Source organism: Linepithema humile, chromosome 8 (assembly GCF_040581485.1).
Source record: "Linepithema humile isolate Giens D197 chromosome 8, Lhum_UNIL_v1.0, whole genome shotgun sequence".
Lineage (NCBI taxonomy): Eukaryota > Metazoa > Arthropoda > Insecta > Hymenoptera > Formicidae > Linepithema > Linepithema humile.
Window position 1 is genome coordinate 726545 of NC_090135.1, and position 27294 is coordinate 753838.

At 41.2% G+C, this 27294-nt stretch overlaps 1 protein-coding gene and 1 long non-coding RNA gene across 2 annotated transcripts; one reads left to right on the top strand and one right to left on the bottom strand.

Moving 5' to 3' along the window:
* Nucleotides 1-745: 745 nt before the first annotated feature.
* Nucleotides 746-26256, top strand: LOC137001629 (uncharacterized). The gene is made up of 2 exons (XR_010891587.1): nucleotides 746-975; nucleotides 26015-26256. It is a non-coding gene; the product is annotated as an uncharacterized lncRNA (long non-coding RNA).
* LOC137001628 (uncharacterized) lies at nucleotides 3441-6711 on the bottom strand. The gene is made up of 2 exons (XM_067360741.1): nucleotides 4847-6711; nucleotides 3441-4771 (listed from the first exon to the last, which is right to left on the bottom strand). The coding sequence occupies exon 2, from the start codon at nucleotides 4687-4689 to the stop codon at nucleotides 3577-3579; it is 1113 nt and encodes a 370-aa protein (XP_067216842.1). The 5' UTR covers nucleotides 4690-4771; nucleotides 4847-6711; the 3' UTR covers nucleotides 3441-3576.
* Nucleotides 26257-27294: the final 1038 nt, after the last annotated feature.

A 27294-nucleotide genomic window follows, 5' to 3' on the forward strand; every position in this document is an offset into this window, starting at 1 on the left:
CATTCAACAAGAGATTGTTAATAACAAAATAAGGTCCTTGTATCAGTAAACCCATTTACTGCACCAAAGGTAAGTGAATAAATTATTAACATGCTAATAAACTACCATTTCACTAACGCTTCTTAATTGCTTTTAATAATAAACTTTATACGTGCTTAACTAACTGCTTTTCAACATTTATAATTATAAACAAATAGTGCAAAGTGATTTGAACATTAAACAGTGAGCTTATTGTTACTAACATCAATCTATAAACTATTATGAACACATCTAAATGTGAATACATTTATATTAATGGAGTACTTCTATAAATTATAATTAAACAATTACGTAAAAGCGCTGCCATTTACGCGCAATTCTAAGGTATAGTTACACAATTATTTAAGGCATAACTAGTCAAATTATCCTAATTACTAAATCATTATATTTTATAAATAATAAAGATTAATATTAATTAATAATTAAGTTGATAAAGTGTAGTAGATAGAGCTTTTCCTTCCCCACCTTGAGCGCTTCTCACAGAGCGTTCTAAAACTCACATCCTTGAGCGCTTCCCATAGAGCGTTCTAAAACTCATCTCCTTGAGCGCTTCTCATAGAGCGTTCTAAAAACCTCAATCCTTAGCGCCTCCCATAGGGCGTTCTCATATTAATCTTGCTCGACATCTCTCTCTTACCAGTTATACATACACATTATCTATTTATTATTAATTAAAACCAGTTTTACTATATATTAGCGGCAGATCAAACAGGGTCCTCCTTTACCTACTACCGCCCTGTGCGATCAACGTCCGCACCGGATCAACCAGGGCCCTTTATTCTCTACAAGCGCCCTGCGCGATTAGCGTCCTATTTAGAAAGGGACCTCTCATAGCGCCCTTCGCGTTAACCAAGCGTACAGGTTTCCGCTCGGCCCCGCTTGTTGACTCTTAGGGACTATATATTTATATATATATACTCTAATAATAATACTATAGTTAATTTCAGGGCAGTCTGACCCCTCTCAAAGTATCTTTATCTCTTAATTTTCTTACACTCTCAGTGATACAATTGCGGAATTAAATAGGACGTAACACAGTAAAAATTAATTGCACTTCTCTCTTTTTTAAGTAATCTTTAAATTCTCTTGAATTTAGTCCTGGGTATTGATCTGTTAAGATTGTTCCAATCTTTTCTATTTCTAACACCGTTTGGACTAATTTTATAAAATCGTTGGCGTTTTGAGTCTTTGATGTTAAAATAAACGCATATCTCGTGAAATGATCGACGAGTAAATGTATATATTTTTTTGTCGATCTGGTGCTTCCAAATCCTCCAATTGTGTCTATGGACATAATTTCGAAAGCTTTAGTTGCTGGTCCTAATTGTGACATTGTGCCGAATTTGTGTTGTCCTCTTGATTTATTCTTGATGCAAATGTCGCATTCTTTACAAATTTTTTTTATATTCTTCGCTAAATTTTTAGCGGTATAGTATGGGCTTATTTTCATTCTTGTTTGTGTTATCCCTGTGTGACACCATTCCTTGTGTATTTTCTTGATTAACTCAATGCTGAACTTTTCGGATAATATGATTTTTTCTCTTTTTTTTACTTTTTTATAGTATATTCCATTCTTCTTTATTAATTTTTCTTTTTTATTTTGTACTATTGTGTTATTCATCTGATCTAATTTTATCTCATTTATCTCGATAAGATTTACCGTTTTTAATAGGTCCTCTTCTTCTTCTATATTTTCTTCTAGCACAGGGTTTCTGCTTAAGCAGTCCGCTTCTGTATTATCTCTCCCTGGTACGTATATAATTTTAAAATCGTATTGAGATAGGTAGTGGGTAAGGTCGCCTAATTCTTCGTCTGTTCGTGCCTTTATATTCAAGTTTTGTAGCGGTTTGTGATCCGAGTGTATTTCGAAGTGTCTCCCTATCAACCAGTGTTGCCAGTATTTTATTGCCTCTTTTATAGCTAAGCATTCAAGATATATTGCTTTGTTTTTTTTTTGTGTTTCATTGAGTTTCTTTGAAAAGTAGGCCACCGGTTTTTCTTTTCCATTATCTTGTGTTTGTTTTAATATTGCGCCTATGCCTTCAATTGATGCGTCTGTATATATCTTGATTGGGAGGTCTTTGTCAAATATTTCCAACACTGGTTGGGCACATAGCATTTTTTTTATCTTTTCGAAGGCTTTTTCGCAATCTTCTGTCCATATAAACTTTATGTTCTTCCTTAATAGTTGGTGTAATGGGTCTAATAGTATGGAGCTTTTTTCTATATATTCGTGGTAAAAGTTTATTTTTCCCAGAAATTGTCTAATTTGCTTTTGTGTGGTGGGAGTCGGAAAATTTTTTATTGATATTATGTTATCTTTCAATGGTGTAACTGTATTTTCTCCTATTATATGTCCTAGGTATCTGACTGAATTAGCAGCAAACGTACATTTCTTAAATTTTAATCTAAATCCTTCTTTTTTTATTGCATCTAGTACTTTTTCGATGTGATTCAGGTGTTCTATAAATGTCGGTGAGTGAATTAGGATGTCGTCTATATAGTTTACTGAAAATTCGGTTAGTCCGTGTTTTCTTAGTATGTTACTTAAAATTCGTTGAAATATAGCTGGCGACGTTTTTAAGCCGTATGGTAGACATGTCCATTGAAAGTGGCCATCTTGCGTTACGAATCCCGTTTTTCTTCTATCTTCAGTTCTTAGTGGTATTGCCCAAAAAGCTGAGTTTATGTCTAAAGTCGTGAAATATTTACAGTTTCTGGCTCTTATTATTATATCATCTATTAGAGGAAATGGTTGTGCTTGAGGGACCACGTTTTTATTTAGGTCTCTGAAGTCTATGCACATACGTGTCTTTCCTTCGTTTTTCTTATATGCTAGCGTGGCAGGTGCAGCAAAAGGGCTATAAGATTCTTCGATTAAACTTTTTTCCAGTAATTTGGCTATTTGTTTTTCTATTTCTTTTTTGTCGTTTATATTGCATCTATATGGTCTTTTGCTGCAGTATTTCTCCACCATTAAATCAATTCTGGCTTCGTACTCATTAACCGTTCCAACGTCGTATTTATCTTTCGCAAACAATGATTTGTTGTTATCTATTAATCTTTCTATTCTAATCTTTTTATTTTTATCTAAGTGTTCTATCTTTATTTGGAATTCCTCTGTTTCCACTTGTTCATTAAAGTTAACTGAGCCGTTTATAGTTTTGCTTATTATTTTACTTGAAATTGTCTTTGGTTTTTCTATCTCTTTTTCTATTTCCTGTGAAACTTCTAAATTTTCGTTCAATCTCAATTTGAACATGGGAATTAAATCTAGTCCTATTATGAAATCTTCGAAATCCTCTCTTTTAACTATGTATACGTCTACTTCTTTCTCTATATTGAATATTTTTATTTTTATTTTTATCAATCCGCTTGTGTGATTCACACCATTGACAGACTTTAAGAATATTTTGTTTACATCCTCCTTATTGTTTCTTATTTTTATCCATTTTGAGTTTATTAGGGAGACCTGGGAACCCGGGTCATATGTTCCCATTATCTCCGTTTTATTCTCAATTAGCATCTTAAGTTTGATCAATGGTGTGACTGTTCGTTTTTTTTCTCCGTATTTAGATCTACTTCTATTACTGAATTGTTCCCTATAGCTTTGGGTTTCTCTTTTTTTTCTAGCTTGAACCAGCATTTTTCTTCTGGGTGGTATCTTACACCTTTACCCATATCCTCACATGTTTTGCATGGTTTTTTTTCTTCATTTCTAGTTTTATGTTCTGGTTTACCTTCTTTTTTAAATACTCTCTTTTTATCTGTTATACCTTCGAGTTTCTGTAATTCATTAATTAAATCTTTCGTATTTTCCATTTCATTCCTGTCAATTTTCTCTCTAATAAATTCTGGCAACCCAAATGCAATCCTATCTATCATTGTGTCAGCATCCATATCCTTGTTTATCTCTAATAAGAGTCGTTCTTTCTTTATCGCATATTGTACTAATGAGCCTTCTTTGTACTTAAAATAATGAGCGTATGTTCTGCTACTCCATCCTTTACTTGAGAAGGTTTCTATTAATGCCTGTTTCCATCCATCCCAATCGTTTTCGTGTTCTCCTTTTATTACTGTAGAAGTGTACCAGTCTTGGCACGTCCCATCCAAAAATAATCTTAATAATTCGATTTTGGTTTCTTCTTTTTCTATTTTAAATCTTGCACATTCTTTCTCAAATGTGTCTAACCATTGTCTGACGTTAGATGTTTTATGATTAAATTTGTCTAATACAAATTTATCTACAATATGTTTTAAATTTGTTTCCTCTTCTTTCTTTTCTGTTTTTTCGATTAATTTTTCCAGTATCTTTGCCAAGTCCGAGTGTTCTTTAGTATTCTCTTGAAATATTTGTTTTAAGTATTTTCCTCCGAACTGGATATTTCCTTCCTCATCTAAATATATCTTTCGCAATTTTTCTGACAGCGTTATCCATATTTTTAATTCGTCATGCCTTTTTCCTAGTGACTCTCTTACCTTTTTGAAGGCGTCTGTATTTTTTAGTTCCTCATGAAAATCTGCATAGATGAGTTCATCTGGTATAGCATATTTTCCTCCTTGTTCTGTACTAATTGAGGTTATGGCTATCACTGTAGTTCTAATATCTTTCGGGGAAGCCACCGCTTTGAACTCGAATTTTAGTTTCATTTTGTGACGAGAATTGTCGTTTTATAATGTTTTTATTTATTAGGAGTTGGAGTTGTTGGAGAAATAAACTAAATCAGTTTCTCTGTAAATGAGAGTTTTTTTTTATATTATTACTAGCCTTACTAATTGCTGAATATGTACATAGTTTACAAGTTACCTGTAAATGAGAGAAACGACAATTTAAGTCAATTAATCGTCTCTCCTTCACCACTCCCCTTTTTGCCGACTTTAATGTTTATGTTTATTGCTTGTCTTTATCTCACTTGTCTTAGCACGTGCTCTTCTATATTCTCCCTATCTCTCTATATCTCTCTATACTCGAGGAGACATCTGGCTGGTCTCTTAGGAGCGCGCGGAGCATGCTAAGCGCGCTGAATTTAAAGAGGATGTATTCTCTTTACATATATATCGAGGTGTAACATAACCTCAAAGCTAAACACATGTATTATAGTCAATCCAGAGATTTTTATATCTATGAGCACTATCTATTTAATTATAGTTCAAATCCGTTATGGTAGTATCGTTTGGATAATTAACATTAGTAAATTATTTGCAAATAATAACAATAACAATAGTAGATTGCGAACCAAACACTATGCACGTTACATACTATTCATAGTCACTTAATTCAAGACAATTTAACACACTTATATCATTAGTCAAGATAATAACTGTTCCTTCTAAATTGTTTAAATAAATTCCAAATCTTGGCAATATATAACGGTCAGCTGGCGTAGAAGGGTTGAGTACAATTAGCACAAACTATACACCTTATAGACTGCCACCGTTCTACTAGTATTATAGATAGGCCTCTATGGTGTCCCATAGGCCTCCACTCGTATACGTAATTGAGATAATCCATTTAAAGTTTCATTAATATATAATAACTTTATCAAAGTTGCATATCACTTGTCTCTACTCTACTCTAGGCACGTGCGCATGCGCTGGAGATATTCACGCATAGCACTTTTAACACGATTTTATATTAATTATACATAAGTATGCAAATAAATAATGCACAATTAAGTACAGTTACTTTCAGTAAGGTTAACAATTTATAAAAATTTAATCCAGAAGGTATATTCACTGTGTCCGAAGACCAAGAAGCATCCTAACCTCACTCTATACAGTGAGAGTTTTAGTAACAAAATTATTGTTCAAGAAAATAATAAGTGAATAAAAACTTCACCAAATCTGATAGAAGACAATGCGTTGAACACGAATATCAATATATTCCAGTCCATAGAAGCCTCCATCAATCCAAAATAAGTGGCACAAAGCAGAGCTATCTGAAGCACGTCCGTCCTGCTCCGTGGCCACGAGAGACCATTTTTTTTTTTTTTTTTTTTTTTTAACGGGGGGGGCAAGCCCCTCCCTGGGGGTGGGGAATCTTCCAAAGACACCCTCTGGCGTGCAATGGGAAAATCCCTGCCAGAGGGTAGTGTTGGATTCGTCCGGGGGAGTGGTCTGCGACACCACTGCTCCCCCGGACGCCTACCAACTAAACCCCACCCCCATTGCTGTACCGTCAGCTGCCATTTAGGGGGGAGGCTGGGAACCACAAACGTATACATCCAGCCATCCCCCCAAGCCAGCCGGTTTCCCGGCACAAAGAACTTAATGTGGGGAGAACTTAAGTTCTCCCCCCCCCTCAGTGCTACTCCAACTCCGGGCCGAGACCCGGTGGTCCACGCTGCGGGCGGCCCGCGTCCATACGCCGCGCCATAGCCGCCCGCAGGGGGCCAGAATCTTTGGGTCGGTCATACTGGCCGACCCATTGGTCTCACTCCCAGGCCCGTGTGATGCCCGACCTAGGTCAGGCCGGGCTCGGAGGGACCTAAACCATATACGGCTCCCCTCCTCCGGACTTGTGAGCGGGAAGCGCAAGGCGTGTATTCCCGCCGTCCGGAGGAAGGAGCCCACTCCGCAAATAGAGCGATAATGTGGGGCAGGGGCACGCCCCTACCCCTCTCTCGCTCAGCTCCTGTATTGGGAGGTTTTCCCAAATCGGGGGGCATAATGCCCCCCCACTAAACTTACCAGTAGGGGAGGAGAGGGCAAACCCTCATCCCTCCCACCCTCCTCAAAGCGGGCGGGGTTTTGTCCCCGTCCCGTCGTCCATTGCGTGGCAAGGGGGGGCCGACGGCCCGTCCGCCACCCCGTCCCCCCCGGCCGGGCCCCCCAACTAGCTCCAGCCCCGCCTCACCCCGGGGCCGCACGTGGGGCTCCACCGGATTCCCCGGAACCGTCGCATATCTCCAAACGACGGTCCCCCGGCAAGCACATCCCACTTCCCGGGGGGCGGGAGCCCCTGCCTAGGGGAGCCGGGGATGGGGGGCCGGGGCAGCAGCACCGCGCCAGCCCCCCTCGCCACTCTCACCTATTTACAGCCTAGTGGGGAAGAGTAGTCGGGCAACCTCCGACATTTCCCCCTCCCCCACCGGCCGAACATCCGACCCCTTCAACAGGAGGGGTTTGGGCGATTAGCTTTGGCAACGGAGGGCTCCTAAACATCTCTTCCGAGGCAAGCCTCCAGGGCGGGAACTCCTCCGCCAGCCTTTCGCCTATCCTCCCCAGCTCCTTGACCCCTTCCTCATGGTCGGGGCCAGAGTACTCGGCCTCCATCCACCACCAGCCGGCCTCCCGGGACGGGCGTTTGAACGACAACTCGCCCGGATGCCGGTCCTCATAAATCCTCCAGAGAGCCCGCACCGCTCTCTTCATCCTTTCGGCAGAGGGAGGGACCGAGTCGGGGGACCCCTCCCTCTCCTTCCGAGTGAGGGGCCTCCCCGTTTTCGGATCCCTCCACTTAAAGGTGACGCCGGAAGGGACCCAAGTCCTCTCCCTGCGGCCCCCACTCCGCCGAGGGAGATACCCCACAAGGGAGGCAGCCTCCCCACCCTCGTACTCCGTCTCCATCCTATCCCCACCTTGGGCGGGAGGGGAGCCCTCGCTCACCCCCACCCATTTCCTCCTTCCCCAACACCCCGCCACCCTCCTCTTTCTGAGAGGGGTGAGCGTGCTGGGGGGGGCTGTAACACCCATCCTTCCCTCCTCTCTTGGGGAGGGGAGGGGTGGGAGGAGTGATCCCGTGAACTTGCTTCGCCGGGACCTCCCCCCCGGTCCCTCTGCCTGCATTTGGGGGGGCCCAGAGCTCCCCCCCACCGGCAGATCCCTTTCCTCCTTTCCCGGGGCGGAGATGGGGCCCAGGCCTTTCTTGGCCCTCCCACCCCCAGCCCCGGCTTCCCTCCTTCTCACAGGGGTGGGACAGAGTGGGGGGCTCTCTGTAACCCCCCTCCCCCCATCCCCCGCCACCTCCTTTACGGGTGACGGAATCGGCCTCTCCCCGACCTTCTTCGCCGGAGCCTCCCAAGGGACCGTCCCCCACCCGTCAGCCACCTCCATTGCCTGGGGTGGATCGGGAGAGAGGGCGACAACGGGGATAGAACCATCCCCTTCCTCCCCCCGCCCCCCAGGGCTTTATCCTCCTTATCCCCCCCCTTTGGGGGCACCGCAGGGGGTACGGTGGTTTCCCCCCCTCGGTTTCCTCCAATCAGGGGCCCAGATGAAGGGGTTGGTCCTCCCCTCGCCCCTCTTCCTCCCCTTTTCCTTCGTCCCACTCTAGGTGGGACGACCGGGCAGCTGCGGCCACCTATTCGGTGGGCCGCACTCCTGCCCTCCTCCGCACAGGCCGGGCAGCTCGCTTTTCGTTGCGAGCATGCCCGGGCCATGTGCTCAGCGCCCCCGCAGTGGAGGCAGCAACCGCTACGCTCCACCGCTGAGGGGCACCTCCACCTTTCGTGCCCCCTGCGGAGGCACTTGAAACATCGAGGGGGGAGGGTAGAATCACCCTTCTCCCCTTTTTCCTCCTGACGGACGGGCTGCAGCCCCCCCTTCCTCCGTGTCTGCGTCCAGGCATCGACTTTGCCTGGCGCGGACACCCCCACCGTTTTGGAGGAGGGGGGCTTAGCACCCCTCCTTCCGGGATTTCCACCCCCTCCCTGCAGCACTTCTGTGCGCCCTCCGCGGATCTCCTCGATCACCACGAGGAGAATCCGCAATAGTCTGTGGGCTTCCGCCCACAGTTCTCCATCCGCGGTAGCCATGTTGTTCAGGGCGCCCGCGTGGCACGCCCTGAACAGCCCGTCGAATGATGACGACTGGGGGGGCACCGGGACTGGATACCCCCCTCGCCGGCCTCTGGGGGTCCGACTCCCCTGAGGCGGTACAAAAGTCCTCTCTGTCGTCATTATTTTTATCATAAATTGTAATTTTTTAACAGAGTTTTTTTCTCCGGGTTTTTTATCGTGGTTTTCCTTCCACTAGGACGGTTGTCGACCAGAACTATCGAGCCCGTCCTGCCTGGGTCTTTTTATAGAGGTTGTTCCACCCTCGTAGCCCGTGTATGCAGCAATGCATACACCGGCCCCCGGCCCCAAACTTGGGGTTACGGTATACTGCGACTTATGTACTGTGGGGTTGCGCAACTCACCCACAGGGATCGTTCGGACCACACATTTTTATTGTCTCTGTGGTCATTCAGCCTTCGGCACGATACCTTCCACCTTGGCTTGAGACACCGTCCTCGTCGTCCCGGACCCATGCACACAAATCGGCGCGCACGCCTCACGGACCCCCGAAAAGCGACTGGCCCGCTCGGCGCGCGCAGCCGACCAGCCGGAGGGAGAACCCCCTCCCCCGCCCACCCGCCCGCATGGAGCCCGACCTGCGGCGGCTCACGCGCGGCGATACGCCCCGAAAGCGCGTCCCCGGAAGGAGCTCCGATCCCGCAATGGAATACGGATTCCCCCGAGGAACGCGTCCCGACCCGGCCGCCGACACCCTCACCACCACATGCCAGCCCATAAATGGACCAAAGGTCCCCACCCAGGCGGGCGTGGATGAGGATGAATGAATGTGTATGTGTGCTTAAATGATGTATGCGTGTGCGTGATTGATGAATGAATGTGTGTGTGTATGCAGGACGGGAAACGGCATCCCACGCATCGCTGATGCTACAATGCGCGGGCGCCCCCCGCCGAATGCATGCGTGGCCCCCGACTTCCGAGCAGCTTCGCATCAGCGAAGGCGCCCAGACAGTACGGGGGCCAAGTGTGTATGTGTAATGTATGTGTGTGTGTGCATGAATGTGAGGCACGGGGAGAGACGAACCCCGGCCGAGCACGCAGAGTCCGGGAACGACTGGGGGAGAGAGCTTGCGCACCTCCCCCCCATCCTCCTATGGTTTGATATCGGAGTTTTCCTTCTCCTAGGCCGACTGCCCACACAGGGCTAACGAGCTCGGCCTGCCCGGGTCTTTTTATAGAGGTTTTACCACCCTCGCGGCCCATCCTAGCTAAGCTAGCACCGGCCCCCGGCCCCATTAACTGGGGTTACGGTGTGAGTCGCCACGCCCCCCCACGTGCCATGGGGGGCTCGACCGTTATGCCGGAACACCGGCGTGCTAACGAGGCTGGTCAGGCCCCGGATTTTTTCTCGAGGTTTACTCCTCTATCCTGGTGGAGTGAATAACACCCCTAACGGATCCAGGCATCCGAGCGATTGAAGTCAGGGCCGCCAACCCCTACCGGCTAACCGGGACAAGTCCCATACGAGGTAGCCGGACCCCGGGTTCCCCCCAGCGGGGGAACTGTGCGCTCTTAGCACCGTGGAACGACCCCAGCGGGCCATCCCCCGGTGAGCCCTCTCACCACGACAAGGTGGCGCACAACGAGAGGGGCCACGAGAGACCACCAACCAACCAACCTAACCTAACCTTTTTTTTTTTTTTTTTAGAGATGAGAAAATCTTCCAAAGACACCCTGGCCCGGACCAGGGTAGTGCTGGATTCGACCGAGACTCGCACCAGGGCTTTCTCCAGCAGAACCGAGAAGAAACGCCCCGACACCCTAACCAGGACCCAGCATTCCACACAGATCATGGAGCTACCGAGAACCTGGAGGCGACGAGGCAGATCCACCAGACCCACCGGACCCCGATGACCATCTCGACCGCCTACTAGCTAAAAACTCACCTTACGCCATCACTGGCCTTGAATATGAGAAGGAAGACGGAAAACGAACTAGCGCATGACTTCATCTATCCCCCTCAGCCATGGTCATAAACCCCTCAACAACCGTTTGATTACCGGGACGTCCAAGATAGAACAGGTATGTATGCACCGCCCACACGCAGCTCATGCCACAAGCAAACACACACACTCAACGAACAAGTTTCTATATAAGTATATAGAGTACTTCTAAGATATATATATATATATATATGTAACCTAACCAAATTATTCCTATTCATAGCTAATCTCTATCTAACAATGTTAACCAGAACTTTGTCTTGATGACAATTTAAACCTAACTAAGTCTTATCTATGTACACTTCGCTGATGTCCGAGGACCATGAGACCGACAAACAAGTAGTCTTGTTATCACTCGTGATAAGCAAGCATTTGCACCCTTACTTTGAGATACGCACTAAAAGTGGTCAAAATGAAAAAATGTCCGCGTCCATACAATCCATATTCTCATCATATATCAATGAACCGTCCGAGAGGTCCCATTGATCCCCTTTGCCTCCCAGATCCTCTTTGGAGGTTGAGGGAGCGTGGATGTCCTTGGCCCTTCCTTTTCCTTTCAATAACTTATCCTTTACGGAGACTGTTTTCTTTTCCACTTTCTTATCAGTGTTCTTTTTTGTTTCAGGTACCTTTGGTTGATTCAACTCCGCACTCGGCACCGGGCGCTCCAATCTCTTTGGAGGGACAGGTTTACATTTCAAGCTACCCACCAAGTGTTCCGCGTTTATGCCTCTGTCCCTACAGACCGGGCATCTGATCTTATTTCGGCAGTCCGCCGCCTTGTGAGCTGTTTCGCCGCAACGATAACAGCAAAAACGCCTAACCTCAGTGCTCGGGCATCTCTGCACTGTATGCCCCACTGCTAAGCAGCGGAAACATTGTAATGGTCTTGCCCTCATCGCTTCAACTCGGATCGTCGACCATCCGATGGCCAATTTGCCGGATTCGAGTACCTTAACCGCTGCCGGGATTGGGCACCTGAGAAAGAGCACGCCCAAACCCCCCCCCGAACATATCTGATAGATCCGCACGAAATATCTTCTGTTCTGTATACTCCGATCCTCGATACCGATTCCTTAATCTCTGGAACAGAGATGGAGTCGTCCAACCCAGAAAGCCGTAATTGTGCCAGCCTAGTAGGTCTTCGCACGTAAACGCCCTTATCGTCGTCAAACAAAGCTTTAAGCCTATCGCATAATTTGTCCGCTTTGGCTCCGGCATCCTCTCCAGGAATCTCAAGGATGACTCCTCCGTTCGCCGCCCTTTTTAGTCTAGTATCAACGATATTCAAGTCCTTTAAAGAGATTTTTTCTCGTGCCCTGCTTAATATGTTCGAATATGTTAGATCAGTTCCCTCCAAAAGGATGGAAACCGCTGCCGTGCGCGGTACCTTTCTTTTCAATGAGCTTAGTGTCTCCCTGTTTTCTAAAATCCGTGGGGTTACCTTCTTCGGCTCCATATTGGATCGGGATTCGGCTACTTCTTTGTAAGACCGTTTTAATACAGATTTATTTGGGTCTTCTGGTATCCTTTCTTGGCCACTCTGATCGTCCAAGATAATTAACTCGTCACCGCTTACGCTAGTAGCCATATATGATAAGTCCACCTTATTTATATACCTACCACGCGTATCACCCGCGAAAGCAACCTCTTTCCTAGTTTTAAGATAGGAGAAATCAGTTGAAGTAGCCGAGTCTTCTCCGCGTTCATTTCGCAGATTTTTTAGATCTTTGTTCCTACCTTTTTTTGTTCTGTTACTTCTGTTCGTAGTACCCGACTTTAGTGCTTTAGCATAACTTGAGTCATCACATTCTATATCACTTGTCTTACTAATATTTCTTCTTTTTGTTTCAGGTGTAGCCGCTGGAGCAGAACCACCCAGGACGGAGCCTAAAACCTCACGGGGCGCACCGAGATCCTCCCTCAGGAGTCTCGTTTCTCTAATTAAATGATTCATTCCATCACCGAGCTTGTCTAAGGTACGTATTATTGCGAGATCCATGTCTAATCTGTCCATTTTGTTTTTAGACAAATTATTCCAATCGTTATATTCCTGTTTTTTATAGTCATTTGTTCCAATCATCAATTCCCTATTTCTGAGAGAGATACTTTCATGTTCTTGGTGTGAAGAAACGGAGGGCAAAACTCCATCTGAGCCATGCAGTGGATTATTTTCCGGAGTATCCATATCGTAGGATTCTTTAATTCTAGTCATCCTTTTAACTTCTTGCAATTCGACTTGGTTTTCTCCTCCATAGCCGTCTTTTCCATAGCGTAGAACCTATTTTTCCAGTAGTCCGGGTCCTCGATTGAGGACGCTTTTATAGACAATAATGTACTTGCTCTTCTGATTACCTCAAGGTTGACTTTCATTTGTCCACTGAGCGATCCCTGAATATTGGGAGACTTCCTCCTTATCGTTTCAATAGCGCTGATCATATCGTTGATTTTTAGACAAATCTGAGTTGCATGCTCCAGTTCTAGGCCAGCCATCTCTTCATCCAGTCTCTTTTTATTCTCAGTAGAAAAGCGAGTTGCAAATCTCTCCTCCTCTACCTCTTCATCTCTAGGTGAACCTCGCTTTTTCCTTTTTCTTGATACACTAGTTTTGATTTTATCTTTCAGATGGTCCGTCGATCCCTCCGACATCACCACCTCCCCCGAATCAGAATAATCCGCATGGCATAGGTGCGACACATCCATTATAGGTGACCTCAGACGCGGTGTCTCGTCACCCCGTATGGAGCTCGAGCAGGATCTTCTCCTCGCAGGAAGGATGGTAACTGCGGAACCAAGCCTTTCCACACTGGCGATAACAGCTTTTGCCCCTGCGCTCGCCAGAGACGCAGAAGCTAGCCCTTCACTGGATGACGACCCGTGGGGGGCAGGGACGATACCCCCCACGTGCCGGTTCTCAGTATCCGAAGCTGAGACGGTTAATTCCTTTTTCTTGTCCATGTCCATATAGTTTGCCTAGGTTTTATTTACAAGAGTGTTACGTCCTATTTAATTCCGCAATTGTATCACTGAGAGTGTAAGAAAATTAAGAGATAAAGATACTTTGAGAGGGGTCAGACTGCCCTAAAATTAACTATAGTATTATTATTAGAGTATATATATATAAATATATAATCCCTAAGAGTCAACAAGCGGGGCCGAGCGGAAACCTGTACGCTTGGTTAACGCGAAGGGCGCTATGAGAGGTCCCTTTCTAAATAGGACGCTAATCGCGCAGGGCGCTTGTAGAGAATAAAGGGCCCTGGTTGATCCGGTGCGGACGTTGATCGCACAGGGCGGTAGTAGGTAAAGGAGGACCCTGTTTGATCTGCCGCTAATATATAGTAAGGTAAGTATATTTATTCTGAATTAATAATTATAAGGGAGGTAGCATGGCAATTTGTTAACGTTTATTAATAATCATATATATATATATATATATTTATTATTTTATTTCAGCGCGAAGGCGACTGTCGATAAAGAGAGATTCTTATTTGCCTAAAGGAGGCATTGATTCTACAGACGATTGTCGGTAAGGAAGGTCCCTGAGGGATGCCCGCTAGTAGGTAAGGTATAATAACCTATAAATGGGAACAGAATTATAGTGTTTCATTCATAGAGAATAAAATAATATATATATAAAAAAAAAGAAAAGATATCAGTCAGAATACAGGAAATAGAATTATCCGTTTACAAAGAAATAGTAATTATAGTAGGAACATAATAATCTATAAGTAATAATAAAGAAAAGAAGGATATATTAATACATAATATTCTTATACTTAAGAAGAACAGTTATATGTATATAAAATAAACGCAATGATCTTATAGATAGAAAAATAAAGGAAAGTAACATATATACTTAATTATCTCGTGAGATCCATAAACAAATACTATAATTATTCAGAACGTAAGAAAAAGAACTAGATCGCTTTAATAAAGTAACATAATTAGAGATTAAACGCAATGTTAAACGAAAATATAGAAAAGAAAAATATAACTAGAAATACTTTGGTTGGAATATCACAAATTAATATAGATTCGCTTATTCATAACTTAATCTATTGTAATCACCAAGGGTTGAGGAACTAATTTAAAGCGGAAAAACACAACCTCATTGGAAATGATTCGAGGAAGTACCCTTATGATTTTGCGCTCTAATATAACTGTAGATGCTTGAGAAGAGGCGTCTGAGTCGTACTCTAAGGCAATTGGTGGGGGTTTTATCGCTTTAAGGAGTGATCCTTGTTTAGGAATAACGGGTTCGGTCCCAATCGTTATATTCCCTAGGGAATTATCCCTATTAAGAGCTCTAAGCAATTGTTCCTGTCCCAATTCGGACGTAAATTGTTCTATCTCAGATATACTGGGAGGACTGAGCTGACAGTCAAAATCCTCGTAGAAAATTATATCTTCTTTTTCATTTGGAATGAGAAATTCCAAGATAGATCTCTGAGAAAAATCAGGTTCGGAGAAGAGGCCATATCTCAGTCTTTTCAATTGGATAGCCTTACCCGATCGTCGGGAACGCGACATCTAAAGGTATCCATTATAATCAATAAAAAAATATCTACGTTAATCAAATCGAATCTAATTTCATTTGTTATTGGTATTAGTTAATTTGTTAATACTTATTTCTTTTATTTGTTTCAGATGCAGCCGGCAGACGTCCAACTGGAATCATCGAGGGAAAACGCGGACGAGGTAAGTACCGACTTAATTGTTATAGTTTATATATTAATCTTTATTGTTTTTGTTTCAGGTGTTGTCCCGGTAAAGTTGAAGGTAAGTATATTGTTTATGAATAATCACTAACCATTTATTATATTTGTTTCAGGTCCAATTCATCGAGGAAAGTCGATCGACCCGTTAGGCGGTAAGTATAAGGTTATAGTGTAATAATGTTAATTAATATTGTTTCATTTTATGTTATTAATAGGTTTATTAATTGTTTAGGGAACCACTGTGAAGATTATTAACAGGTAACTCTAGTTTGATTATTAGTTTCCTTGATTTTTATTAATAAGTATCTAGAGAAAATCTAGTGATTTCCTAGAGAAATTAGTTATTAGGCAATATCTTTGTTATGAATAATAGATTTGATATTTAGGCTTGATAGAAAGATTGCTGAACGTTTAAGGAAGAGATAGTGTAGTTAGTTAATATAAAATTATTTGTTAAACATATGATTTATGATAATTTTGTTTGTTACAGATCCGGCTGACGTAATGACGAGGTTGAGAGACGGCGAAAGAGCTTTCTATCAATCTTCTATATAAGATAGTTATTTAATTGTTTAAATAATATTGTAATTTGTTTAATAAAATTATTATTCCATAGAATGTGGCAAAATAGATGCAGAATATTAGTAATAGATAATATATTGTAACTTGAGTGTAAAAGCGATTACAAATGTTAATAATTATATAATTTCATTAAGTGATTGTATTAATTAAATAAAGAATGATGAAATAAGATTGTCGATAAGGTTTATTAGTTAATTGAATTCTGGCGTGTATAGTCAAAGATACAATAAAGTGGATAAATTAATGTTATATAGTAAAACTGGTTTTAATTAATAATAAATAGATAATGTGTATGTATAACTGGTAAGAGAGAGATGTCGAGCAAGATTAATATGAGAACGCCCTATGGGAGGCGCTAAGGATTGAGGTTTTTAGAACGCTCTATGAGAAGCGCTCAAGGAGATGAGTTTTAGAACGCTCTATGGGAAGCGCTCAAGGATGTGAGTTTTAGAACGCTCTGTGAGAAGCGCTCAAGGTGGGGAAGGAAAAGCTCTATCTACTACACTTTATCAACTTAATTATTAATTAATATTAATCTTTATTATTTATAAAATATAATGATTTAGTAATTAGGATAATTTGACTAGTTATGCCTTAAATAATTGTGTAACTATACCTTAGAATTGCGCGTAAATGGCAGCGCTTTTACGTAATTGTTTAATTATAATTTATAGAAGTACTCCATTAATATAAATGTATTCACATTTAGATGTGTTCATAATAGTTTATAGATTGATGTTAGTAACAATAAGCTCACTGTTTAATGTTCAAATCACTTTGCACTATTTGTTTATAATTATAAATGTTGAAAAGCAGTTAGTTAAGCACGTATAAAGTTTATTATTAAAAGCAATTAAGAAGCGTTAGTGAAATGGTAGTTTATTAGCATGTTAATAATTTATTCACTTACCTTTGGTGCAGTAAATGGGTTTACTGATACAAGGACCTTATTTTGTTATTAACAATCTCTTGTTGAATGTAGTAGGTTGATTATTGTCCTATTGGAATGGTGTTGGCTCGTGGTTGTTAATTAAAGTTATTTAACACTGAGACACTATTTTATCTATAATAACTAAGACTCACACTTTTATTTAACTACTTATACAATAATTTAACGCTAGATTAACAATTGAAAGGCGGAAGGCCGACTCGCACGTGGTGAATAATTTCTAGGTTAGGTCCCGGACTAGCGAAGTGACAACAGTTGAGCGTACTTTCTGAAGAGTTAAGTGTCCGCTCTTGACGAGGACGGCCGCTTATATAGGGACTATCCCTACTCTCTTGACCTGCGCATAAGACATCGTATGATCGATCGCGTGATCTGTACATTCCTTTCGGATGAGATCATTGAGTCGCACCTGTATTTACATTCGTACAGTCTGATGTGAAAATTTAGGTTAGGTTACAGGTGCGGCTAAAAGTATTCTGTCCTAGTTACTTTCCGTTGTCACTAGTGATCGACCATAGACTAGTGTTACAGTGATTACGTACTACATGTTATTTCGAGTTTCGCTTTCTATCGCTTTATTTTATAATTTAGGTATAACATTTCGTTGTTTTATAATTATGGCTTATTAGTTAATAATATTTGTTAATCTTTTTGTATAAATTATTAAACATTGTAACGTATTTAGTATAACTTTATGATTATTTCGAGTTTCACTTTCTATCGCTTGATTTTATAATTTAGGTATAACAATTAGTTGTTTTATGATTATGGCTTATTAGTTAATAACATTTGTTAATCTTTTTGTATAAATTATTGAACATTGTAACGTATTTAGTATAATTTTATGATTACTTTGTAATAGAGATACTTATTTGTTAATTGTAACGTATTTAATATAACTTTATGATCATTTTATAATAGAGATACTTATTTATTAATTATATCGTTATATACTAGTTTTAAGTGGATTATTGTTTAAGATTGTTATAAATATTAAAGTTTTAAATTTTACCGTGTATACGGGATGGAAGAAATGTAGAGAGTAGAGTATGGTGACCTTAGGTGGAGTCGCCATACGTAACACCCCCCTCCTTAAGATGAGAGCATCTCTGATTGGATGCGACGGCGAGCTGGTTGAGCCCTGGACGTGCGGTAGGGATGTATTCATCCATCCTCCTTTCCAAATGTTTGTAAGCGGTCTGAAGCTCAAAAATCTTTTCTTTTATTTCCTTGCTCCTTTGCTTCCCGGTCTCTTGGTGATCAGCATTCGGCGCGGAGTTTTTCACCACGATCCTTTCGGTCTGACTGTCGACGATCTGTCCAACAGCAGAGCAGGTAAGTAACGTTGTTCCTCTATATACCAAGTACAGAATGGTTGCAGCGATGGTGAGTAATACGATGATCCAAATAGTCCTGAAGTAGGAAGATACTTGGGTATTTCCGGTGTTCCTTCTAGGAGTCCCCCAGGAACTGCTTCCTGATGACGTTGATTCGGGTGATACATCTAGTTTTTTCATGCGTGGTGAAAAGGTGTACCATTGACTTTTAATTTTGTAGATAGCGGTAACAAGAGGGTCACAAGAGATTTCGGTGCCCTTGGTCGTTATGAGCCGAGTCCTTGGCTCCAAATACATGGGTCGGCCGTGTACCATAACTGGCAGTTCCATATAACAACTTCCGGTTTCTCGTAACAAGGTGGGTACCAGGGTGCATTTGATAAGTTGCGCTGCTTCTCCTCTAATTCTGGCGGAGTAGCCTGGAGTTCCCATGATCGAAAAGGCGAATAAAGACGGGTCCTTGTGTGCCAGTGTGATTGAATATTTCAGTTCCTTCCTTTTCTCATTGCATTTGTCGGTGCAATATTCCGTATACACAGTTTTTATATCTTTATTATCGTTAAATAAATGAATATCTCTAATTATTCTTAATTTATCTATTCCAGTGTGGTTTCGCAAATACATCTTATCGTGTTCTCTTATAACTAATAAAGGATGCTCTGTCTGATGTACAAACACATCGCAGGCATCGTGGAGGGCGCGGATGAAGAGGGTTATTTTGTTAATGGGTAATCCGTACGCGGAGGGATACCCTTTTTGAGAGATTCGTTGCGCGTGGCCCCTATAGATTATTGTTTGTTGCATTGGTGAGCAACCTGTTAGGAAATAAGGCGACCAAAAATTACTATAACCTTCTTCGTCCGTACACTCAAGGTCGGTGTAAACGCATACAGTGCCAACGGGCAAGATTAATCGATTACCTAAGAGGTCTGTTTTAATGTTATAACGCTTATAAATTATATGAATGAAAGTATAGATTTCTTTAACGGGATTAGTAGTTTTATATAAAAGAATAGAACGGCTATTAACAAAATCTATTTCGAGGTCGGTTAAGGATAGGTTCCCCAATCGTAAGCATTTGGTGGCATGTAAGTGCGCACAGGCTTGCATGCTTATAGGTAGATAGTATCTTTCGTTTATTTTATTATTTTTTTGCATTTTCTTAGTATCTAGGGTTTTAAGACTAACGCTGTTATCTATTTCTACTCTACAACTTAAGATGTCTATGAGACTAAAACGAGGTTTTAACGATATCTCTATAATGGTCTCATGGGGACGAAGATCTCCTTCATCGAATAGACACTGAGCGGAATCATCTAGGGAGATGAGTGTTCCGTTATCGTGGGGGTTGTCGCAATCGTATCCCACTAGTGCAACGCTGAAGCGGATCAGGAGGATACCAAGGAATATTACTAATTTCATCTGTAACGTAAAAATAAAAAGAATAAAAGGAACGTCAAGGTTTCATCCTGGTTCGCTATAGTTTGCTTTTCTTAGCCTATTACTATGTACTACGCGTGTTTTGTTTCTTATCTTAATTCTAACGTTCCCCTTGTCGAGAACTTCGGTAATCCTATAGGGTCCTGAGTATTCCCTACTTAATTTGTCTAATTTTTGCGAGTTTAGTAAAAATACATTATCGTCTTTGAGAAATTCTACCGCGTGAGTTCTTTTATCGTAGTAAGTTTTAGACTTTTCCTTAGCATTAATGAGGTTATCTCTGGCGGTGGTTTGTAATTCGTGAACCTTATTGAATAAATTTAGTAAGTACGACTGGTAAGTTTCAGAGTCTTCATCGTATTGATGGCTGGACGGGGCACGAGCTGGGTGTCCGAAAATTAACTCGTGAGGCGAGAATCCTGTTCCTTCGTGGATTGAGGTATTGTAAGAAAAACTGGCTCTGTCGATTAAATCGTCCCAATGCTCTTCTCTATTAATAAAACATTTTATGTATTCGATTAGGACAAGGTGAGATCTTTCTAGTGATCCATTGGATTGTGGATGGTAGGCTGTGGTGCGGAAGTGTTGGATGTGAAATTTCTTTGTTACTGCTTTCATTACAGAGCTTAGGAAATTGGTGCCCTGATCGGTAAGTATGCTTTTTGGGCATCCAAATCGGCAGATAAAATATTTGATAAACGCTTCTGCAGTCGTATCAGCTCTGGTGTCTGGCAATGGAGCGTAGACGGAATATTTGGTTAACAAATCTTGCATGGTGAGAATGTAAGAGTTCCCTTGGGGTGTACTCTTGAGTGGTCCCACAATATCGAGAGCAACCTTGTCGAAAGCTCGACCAGGAGTATCGGTAAGTATCATGGGTTGCCGTGTTTTCCTTCTCACTAGTTTTAGAGTTTGACAGGTGTGACAGTTTTTTATGTAGTCTTGGATTTCTCCTTTTAAACCTTTCCAGTAATATTTCTGTTTTATTCGCAGGTAGGTTTTTGTAATACCTTTGTGTCCTCCAACGGCTGAACAGTGATATTCTTGAACGATTAACGGTCGCTGCTCTTTAGGTGGAGTAATAAGATATCCATTACAAATGGTAACGGTAATTGGTACCTCATTTAATCTTAACAATAATAATTCAACGATATGTTTCCAGGGAATTGAATCGAGTTCAGTATTCCTTCGGAAGCTTAGATTTAGTAAGTTCAATTCAGTGATTACATCTAAGATTGATGCAAAACATTCGGTGAGTATTTCTTTGTCTAATTTTACATTTCTTCTTTCTTTTACAGGTAGAACAATAATATGGCGTCCGTGGAATGAAGATGGGTACACACGAGCTCTACCGAGCGTAAGTTCGTTAAGAGGCGGTAATTTTCCGGCTTTCTTCAATTCATTGGCTCCTTCGTCGAAAGGTAAGTTATCGGTTGAAACAAATATAACAATATTATCATCTCTTTCTGATAAAGGTAGGTTAATTTCTTTAATACGATATTTTATGTTGTGTGTAGTAATTAATTTGTGTTTTATTTTCAGGTTTTCAGGCTCCTCTTCGTCGTCGGATAATTGGAAGGATTCATCATCGGTAGCAAGGCAATCAAGGTCGCTAAATAACTCAGGCAGGTCTTCATATAATCTTGACGTGCTGGGTGGTGGTTCTGGCGGAATAGGTTGCGGTAATACTGTATCTATTGCAGGTAAGTATTCTTCATTATCTTTAATATTTTTATCTTTATTTTTTAGGTTATCGAAGATGTCGGAGTTGCTTCTTTCGATGTCGTCTATTTCATCTGGTTCCGGATTCGTAGAGGAAGTGGAGGAATCCAGCAATGGTGGGAGTCTTTGAGGTAAGGTTTTAATGGAACTTTTTCTTTTCAGCTCAGCTTCTGGTTTGCTATCGCTATCTGTATTTTTATAGTATGTTGGAGTTTCGTAATGAATTCGAGGACGTTTGTGTACAGGTAAGACTGAGAGGTAAGTTATTTCTGTCACAGGATTTCTTGATAAAGCGTCTGCATTCTTATTGAGACTTCCGATTTTATACGTAATGTTGTAGTTGTATTCTTCTAATTTTAGACGCCATCTCATGAGTCGAGACGTGGGGTCTTTCACTCTACACAACCAAGTAAGAGGTTGATGATCGGTTATTAAGGTAAATTCTTGTCCATATAGGTATGGTCGGAAATGGTTAACACAATATATTATAGCCAATAGTTCTTTTTCGATTGTAGAATAGTTTTGTTCAGCTGCGTTTAGTACTCTGGACGCATAGGCAATTGGTAGATCTTGGCCTATGGTCCCTTGACTGAGGACACCTCCGATTGCGCGGTCGGATGCATCTGTGGTGAGTAGGAATCTTTTTGTGAAGTCTGGAAATTGCAGTATTGGTTCCTTGCATAATAGTTCACGTAGAGTGTTAAAGGCTATTTGTGCTCCTTCGTTCCAAGCGAATTTTCGATCCTTTTTTAATAGATCCGATAAAGGTTTAGCGAGTTGTGAAAAGTTAGAAATAAATCGGCGGTAATATCCGGCTAGTCCAAGAAATTGGCGTACATTTTTCAAACTGCGTGGAGTAGGGAAGTTCTTGACTGCCGTGACCTTGAGGGGGTCCGGACGAACGCCGTTATCGGTGATAACGTGCCCTAAATATACGACTTCGTGTCGTAAGAATTCGCACTTATCTGGCTGCAGTGTGAGGTTTGCGTCTCTGAGTCTGTTCATTAATTTGTTTATTTTTATCTCGTGCTCCCTTATTGAGCTTGCATAAACAACTATATCGTCCATGTATACTAGAAGTTCCGTGCCTTGTAGACCGGTCAAGATTTGGTCCATTAGACGCTGGAAAGTAGCTGGTGCATTTCTAAGCCCGAATGGCATTCTAGAAAATTGGTAGTGACCATAAGGCGTAGAAAAAGCCGTTTTGTGTGCGTCTCCGGGATCCATAGGAATCTGATGGAATCCGCTGGCGAGATCTAATATTGAAAAATACTTTGCCCCACCGAGTTGGTCGAGTATGTCCGATATGTTCGGCAGAGGGTAGGCGTCGCCTAATGTTTTTTCATTTATTTTGCGGTAATCTATCACCATGCGCCATTTTTTGTTGCCCATAGAGTCGGGTTTCTTCGGTACGACCCAGACTGGTGAGTTGTATGGTGATGTCGAAGGTTCGACTATATTGCTCTCGCATAACTTATCTACTTGCGCGTTAATTTCCTTCCTGTGCATAGGAGGATATCTGTATTGTTTTGTATGTACTGGTGTCTCGTCGGTAGTGCTGATTTTATGTGTTATAACGTTTGTTTTATCTAGATAGTCTCCTGGTATGTAGAATCTGTCGCTATGTTTGTGAACTATGTCAATGATGCTTTCTTTTTCTAATTTATTAAGATGCTCTAGGCGTAGTAATTGCAATATGCTAGCAACTCTCTGTGAGTCGAAGTGTATTTTAGTTTTCGTATTGATTCGAATATGTGTATTTGTATCTGTCTCGTCGTACTTTTTCGCGTTTGTAGTATCTGTCACCTGTCCGTTTTTCGCTGCTACGCATGAGGAGTTCGCTTCTGCGATTGAGGAATGAGAATTAGAATTATTAGAAAAGAAGTAATCGCCTGGATTACTTTGAAAAGGGGGGCGAACCGGTGCGAGAGCGGTATCATCGTGCACGGGAAGCGTAGAAGATCCCCTTTCCAATAGAGTAAATTGAGAATTGTTTTGAGAATTAGTAGGGTTTTCATGCGTATAGGATAATTGGGATTCAGCGTGATCTTGTACCGTATATAGCGATTCGTGTATTAGAGAAGAATTAATGTGTTTTTTATTAATAGTAGCACCTTTGATTTTATTAAGAGATTTATTTGCTTTAGATTCTGTGTTTGTATCATAATTATTTTCATTTTCGTTGGAGACGTAATTGTTTTTAATTGAGACAGGGTTGTTTTTACCCCTGGGTTCACCAGTTTTAATCGTATTTTTAATTGCAAGTTTCTGTGAGGCTGATTTAGCGTTTGAACTGTTTTCGTTTTTAGTTTCTTTTTCAGATTTTGGTAATTTTGTACCTTTATTTGAAGTTTTATTGTTGAATAATTGCGGGATCGTGCTTCCGCTATTTTTATTTTTATTTGTATTTTTATTTTCAATTTTTTGTGAGTTACTTTCGTGATTAATTGCATGTTTGTTCTGACTTTCTTTTCCAGATTCTGTCGGAGTAGTTGCGCCCTTTACGATGTGGCGTGGAGGTTCGAGTGATACCTCATCGATTTCGGTAAGTGTAATAGTAGGAATAATTAATTCGATTGCATAATCCAGTGTGTTTATCATTCTAATATAAGCTTTATCATTTATGCAGGTAACAATGGCGTCTCCGCCGAATACTTCTTTACATGTGGATATGCGAGGTAAGTATCCTGTTTTAATTCCTGGGTTTGCTACGCGTACTACAAGTCCAGTGTTAGTACGTGCAGGTAAAATAATAGATTCGCGTTCTTTGAATGGGAAACTGTAATTTTGCCATGTTACTTCGCGGTTTCCGTAGTTAATACAAGCGTTGTGTTCTATAAAAAATGAAGATCCCAGAATTCCTTGGGTAGTAATAGGGAATTCGTCTGTAACCACGTGGAATGTGACTGGAATATTAATGATTTTAATGTTTATAGTCCCGAGAGTGTTGACTATAGTGTCTGTAATCCCGGTGAGTTGAATAATTTTATTATTATTAATAAGAACGTCTGGGTTAACGCACCCTTTCTTAATTATATTAGGTTGCGCTCCCGTGTCCAGCATGAAAGCTGTTGGTCCCACAAATGATGGAGATTCTAGTTCTACTGAGGGTACTGTTCCATCGTCTCCTCTGAGGACGTGGAGGGAACGGGGTTGTTCTCTATGCATTGAATAGGATGGGCTTTCCCGTGGTCTCGGGGCGCCCGGCTGGCCGAGACCTCCAACTGGTTTCCCGAAGGTCGGTTACCATTATTATTATTATCATTTGTTTTAACATAGTTATGATTATTATTATTATGGTAGTTCCCGCGATTATAGTTATTATTATAATTAGTATTAGTGTTGTGATTATTTCTCTCGTGATATTGTCTCCGGCGACATTCGTTATATAGGTGTCCTACACCTTTACAGTACCCGCACGTTTTTAATCCGATCGGCGCGAAAGCGTTAGCGACCGGGTCGTTTTGGGGAACGTGTGGTTGGTTATCGCGTGTGGTACGAGCGTTTCTATACCGAGATTCTTCGCGTTCTAACCTTCTATTAATGGTGAGTACCTTAGAGCAGGCATCACTAAGATTGTGATATCCTTCAGCGCGTAATTCTATGCGGTATTCACGCGGAAGTCCTTCGAAAAAAGCTTCAAGGGCAAACGATTCTATTGATGAGAGCTCTGGCTCTGACAAAGTGCGATTAATGTTTGTTTGATCTCCTTCTATTATAGCTGTTTTTAAATCTTTAACACGCCCTATATAATCTAGTATATGCTCGTTTGGTTTTTTATAAACTATACTTAATTGTCCGCGGTAGTAATTAGAGCTTCTACCTGGGCCAAAGGTTCGCTTTAAACAATCTATAAATTTCTCAACTGTAGGGTGAATCTCATCCTCTACAGCGAGGTAGGCGTGATGCGTTAGTTTATTACGTAACATCCGCACTAATAAGGCTTCATCTGCAAAAGGCACCGATTCTTTTGCTCTTTTACAGGCTCTAGCGAATTGCCAGACGGGAATGCTATGCCCGTCGTATTTAGGTACTAATTCAAGTGCATCGCGAAGATACGATTTTGAGTAACTAGAGGCGTAGGATGAATTATTTCCTATATTTCCTGGCGTCTGTGGGGAAGGGGGGAATGTAAATTGAGGTTGAATAAGGGTGCTGGGGTTAGGGGTAGACGTAGGGACGTCGGTGCTCTGCATAGCAGGTAGGTATTGCGCGAAAGTACGCATCATATTCTCGAACATTTCTGCTTTCTTATGTAATTCTTTTTCTTTTTCGTGTAATTCTCTAAAGGCTCTATCATAATTATACTCGTCTCCTTGTAGTGGGCTAGAGGCACGTTCATCAGGAGGCCCGTTCGGATTCATTATTACTTGTAATTACGAATTAATATAAAAATAAATAAATTGATTTTAATAGATTGTTAGTTGTATTTGATTTTTAATTTTTCTCTGTACGTTAGCGTTTTATAGTGTGTTTTAAGAAGATTAATCTCAGCGAAATTTGTTATTTTTATGGTTGTGGTGAGGGAGAAAGTTTCCTTTTTTAATTTTGTCTAATGTCACTAGATTTTTAATCTGTGGATTTTGATTGCTAATTTACTTATTATGGCGGAACGAAAATTTATCCCACCTGGTGTCACCAGATTTTTAAACCCGTTGTTACGTCCTATTTAATTCCGCAATTGTATCACTGAGAGTGTAAGAAAATTAAGAGATAAAGATACTTTGAGAGGGGTCAGACTGCCCTAAAATTAACTATAGTATTATTATTAGAGTATATATATATAAATATATAATCCCTAAGAGTCAACAAGCGGGGCCGAGCGGAAACCTGTACGCTTGGTTAACGCGAAGGGCGCTATGAGAGGTCCCTTTCTAAATAGGACGCTAATCGCGCAGGGCGCTTGTAGAGAATAAAGGGCCCTGGTTGATCCGGTGCGGACGTTGATCGCACAGGGCGGTAGTAGGTAAAGGAGGACCCTGTTTGATCTGCCGCTAATATATAGTAAGGTAAGTATATTTATTCTGAATTAATAATTATAAGGGAGGTAGCATGGCAATTTGTTAACGTTTATTAATAATCATATATATATATATATATATATTTATTATTTTATTTCAGCGCGAAGGCGACTGTCGATAAAGAGAGATTCTTATTTGCCTAAAGGAGGCATTGATTCTACAGACGATTGTCGGTAAGGAAGGTCCCTGAGGGATGCCCGCTAGTAGGTAAGGTATAATAACCTATAAATGGGAACAGAATTATAGTGTTTCATTCATAGAGAATAAAATAATATATATATAAAAAAAAAAGAAAAGATATCAGTCAGAATACAGGAAATAGAATTATCCGTTTACAAAGAAATAGTAATTATAGTAGGAACATAATAATCTATAAGTAATAATAAAGAAAAGAAGGATATATTAATACATAATATTCTTATACTTAAGAAGAACAGTTATATGTATATAAAATAAACGCAATGATCTTATAGATAGAAAAATAAAGGAAAGTAACATATATACTTAATTATCTCGTGAGATCCATAAACAAATACTATAATTATTCAGAACGTAAGAAAAAGAACTAGATCGCTTTAATAAAGTAACATAATTAGAGATTAAACGCAATGTTAAACGAAAATATAGAAAAGAAAAATATAACTAGAAATACTTTGGTTGGAATATCACAAATTAATATAGATTCGCTTATTCATAACTTAATCTATTGTAATCACCAAGGGTTGAGGAACTAATTTAAAGC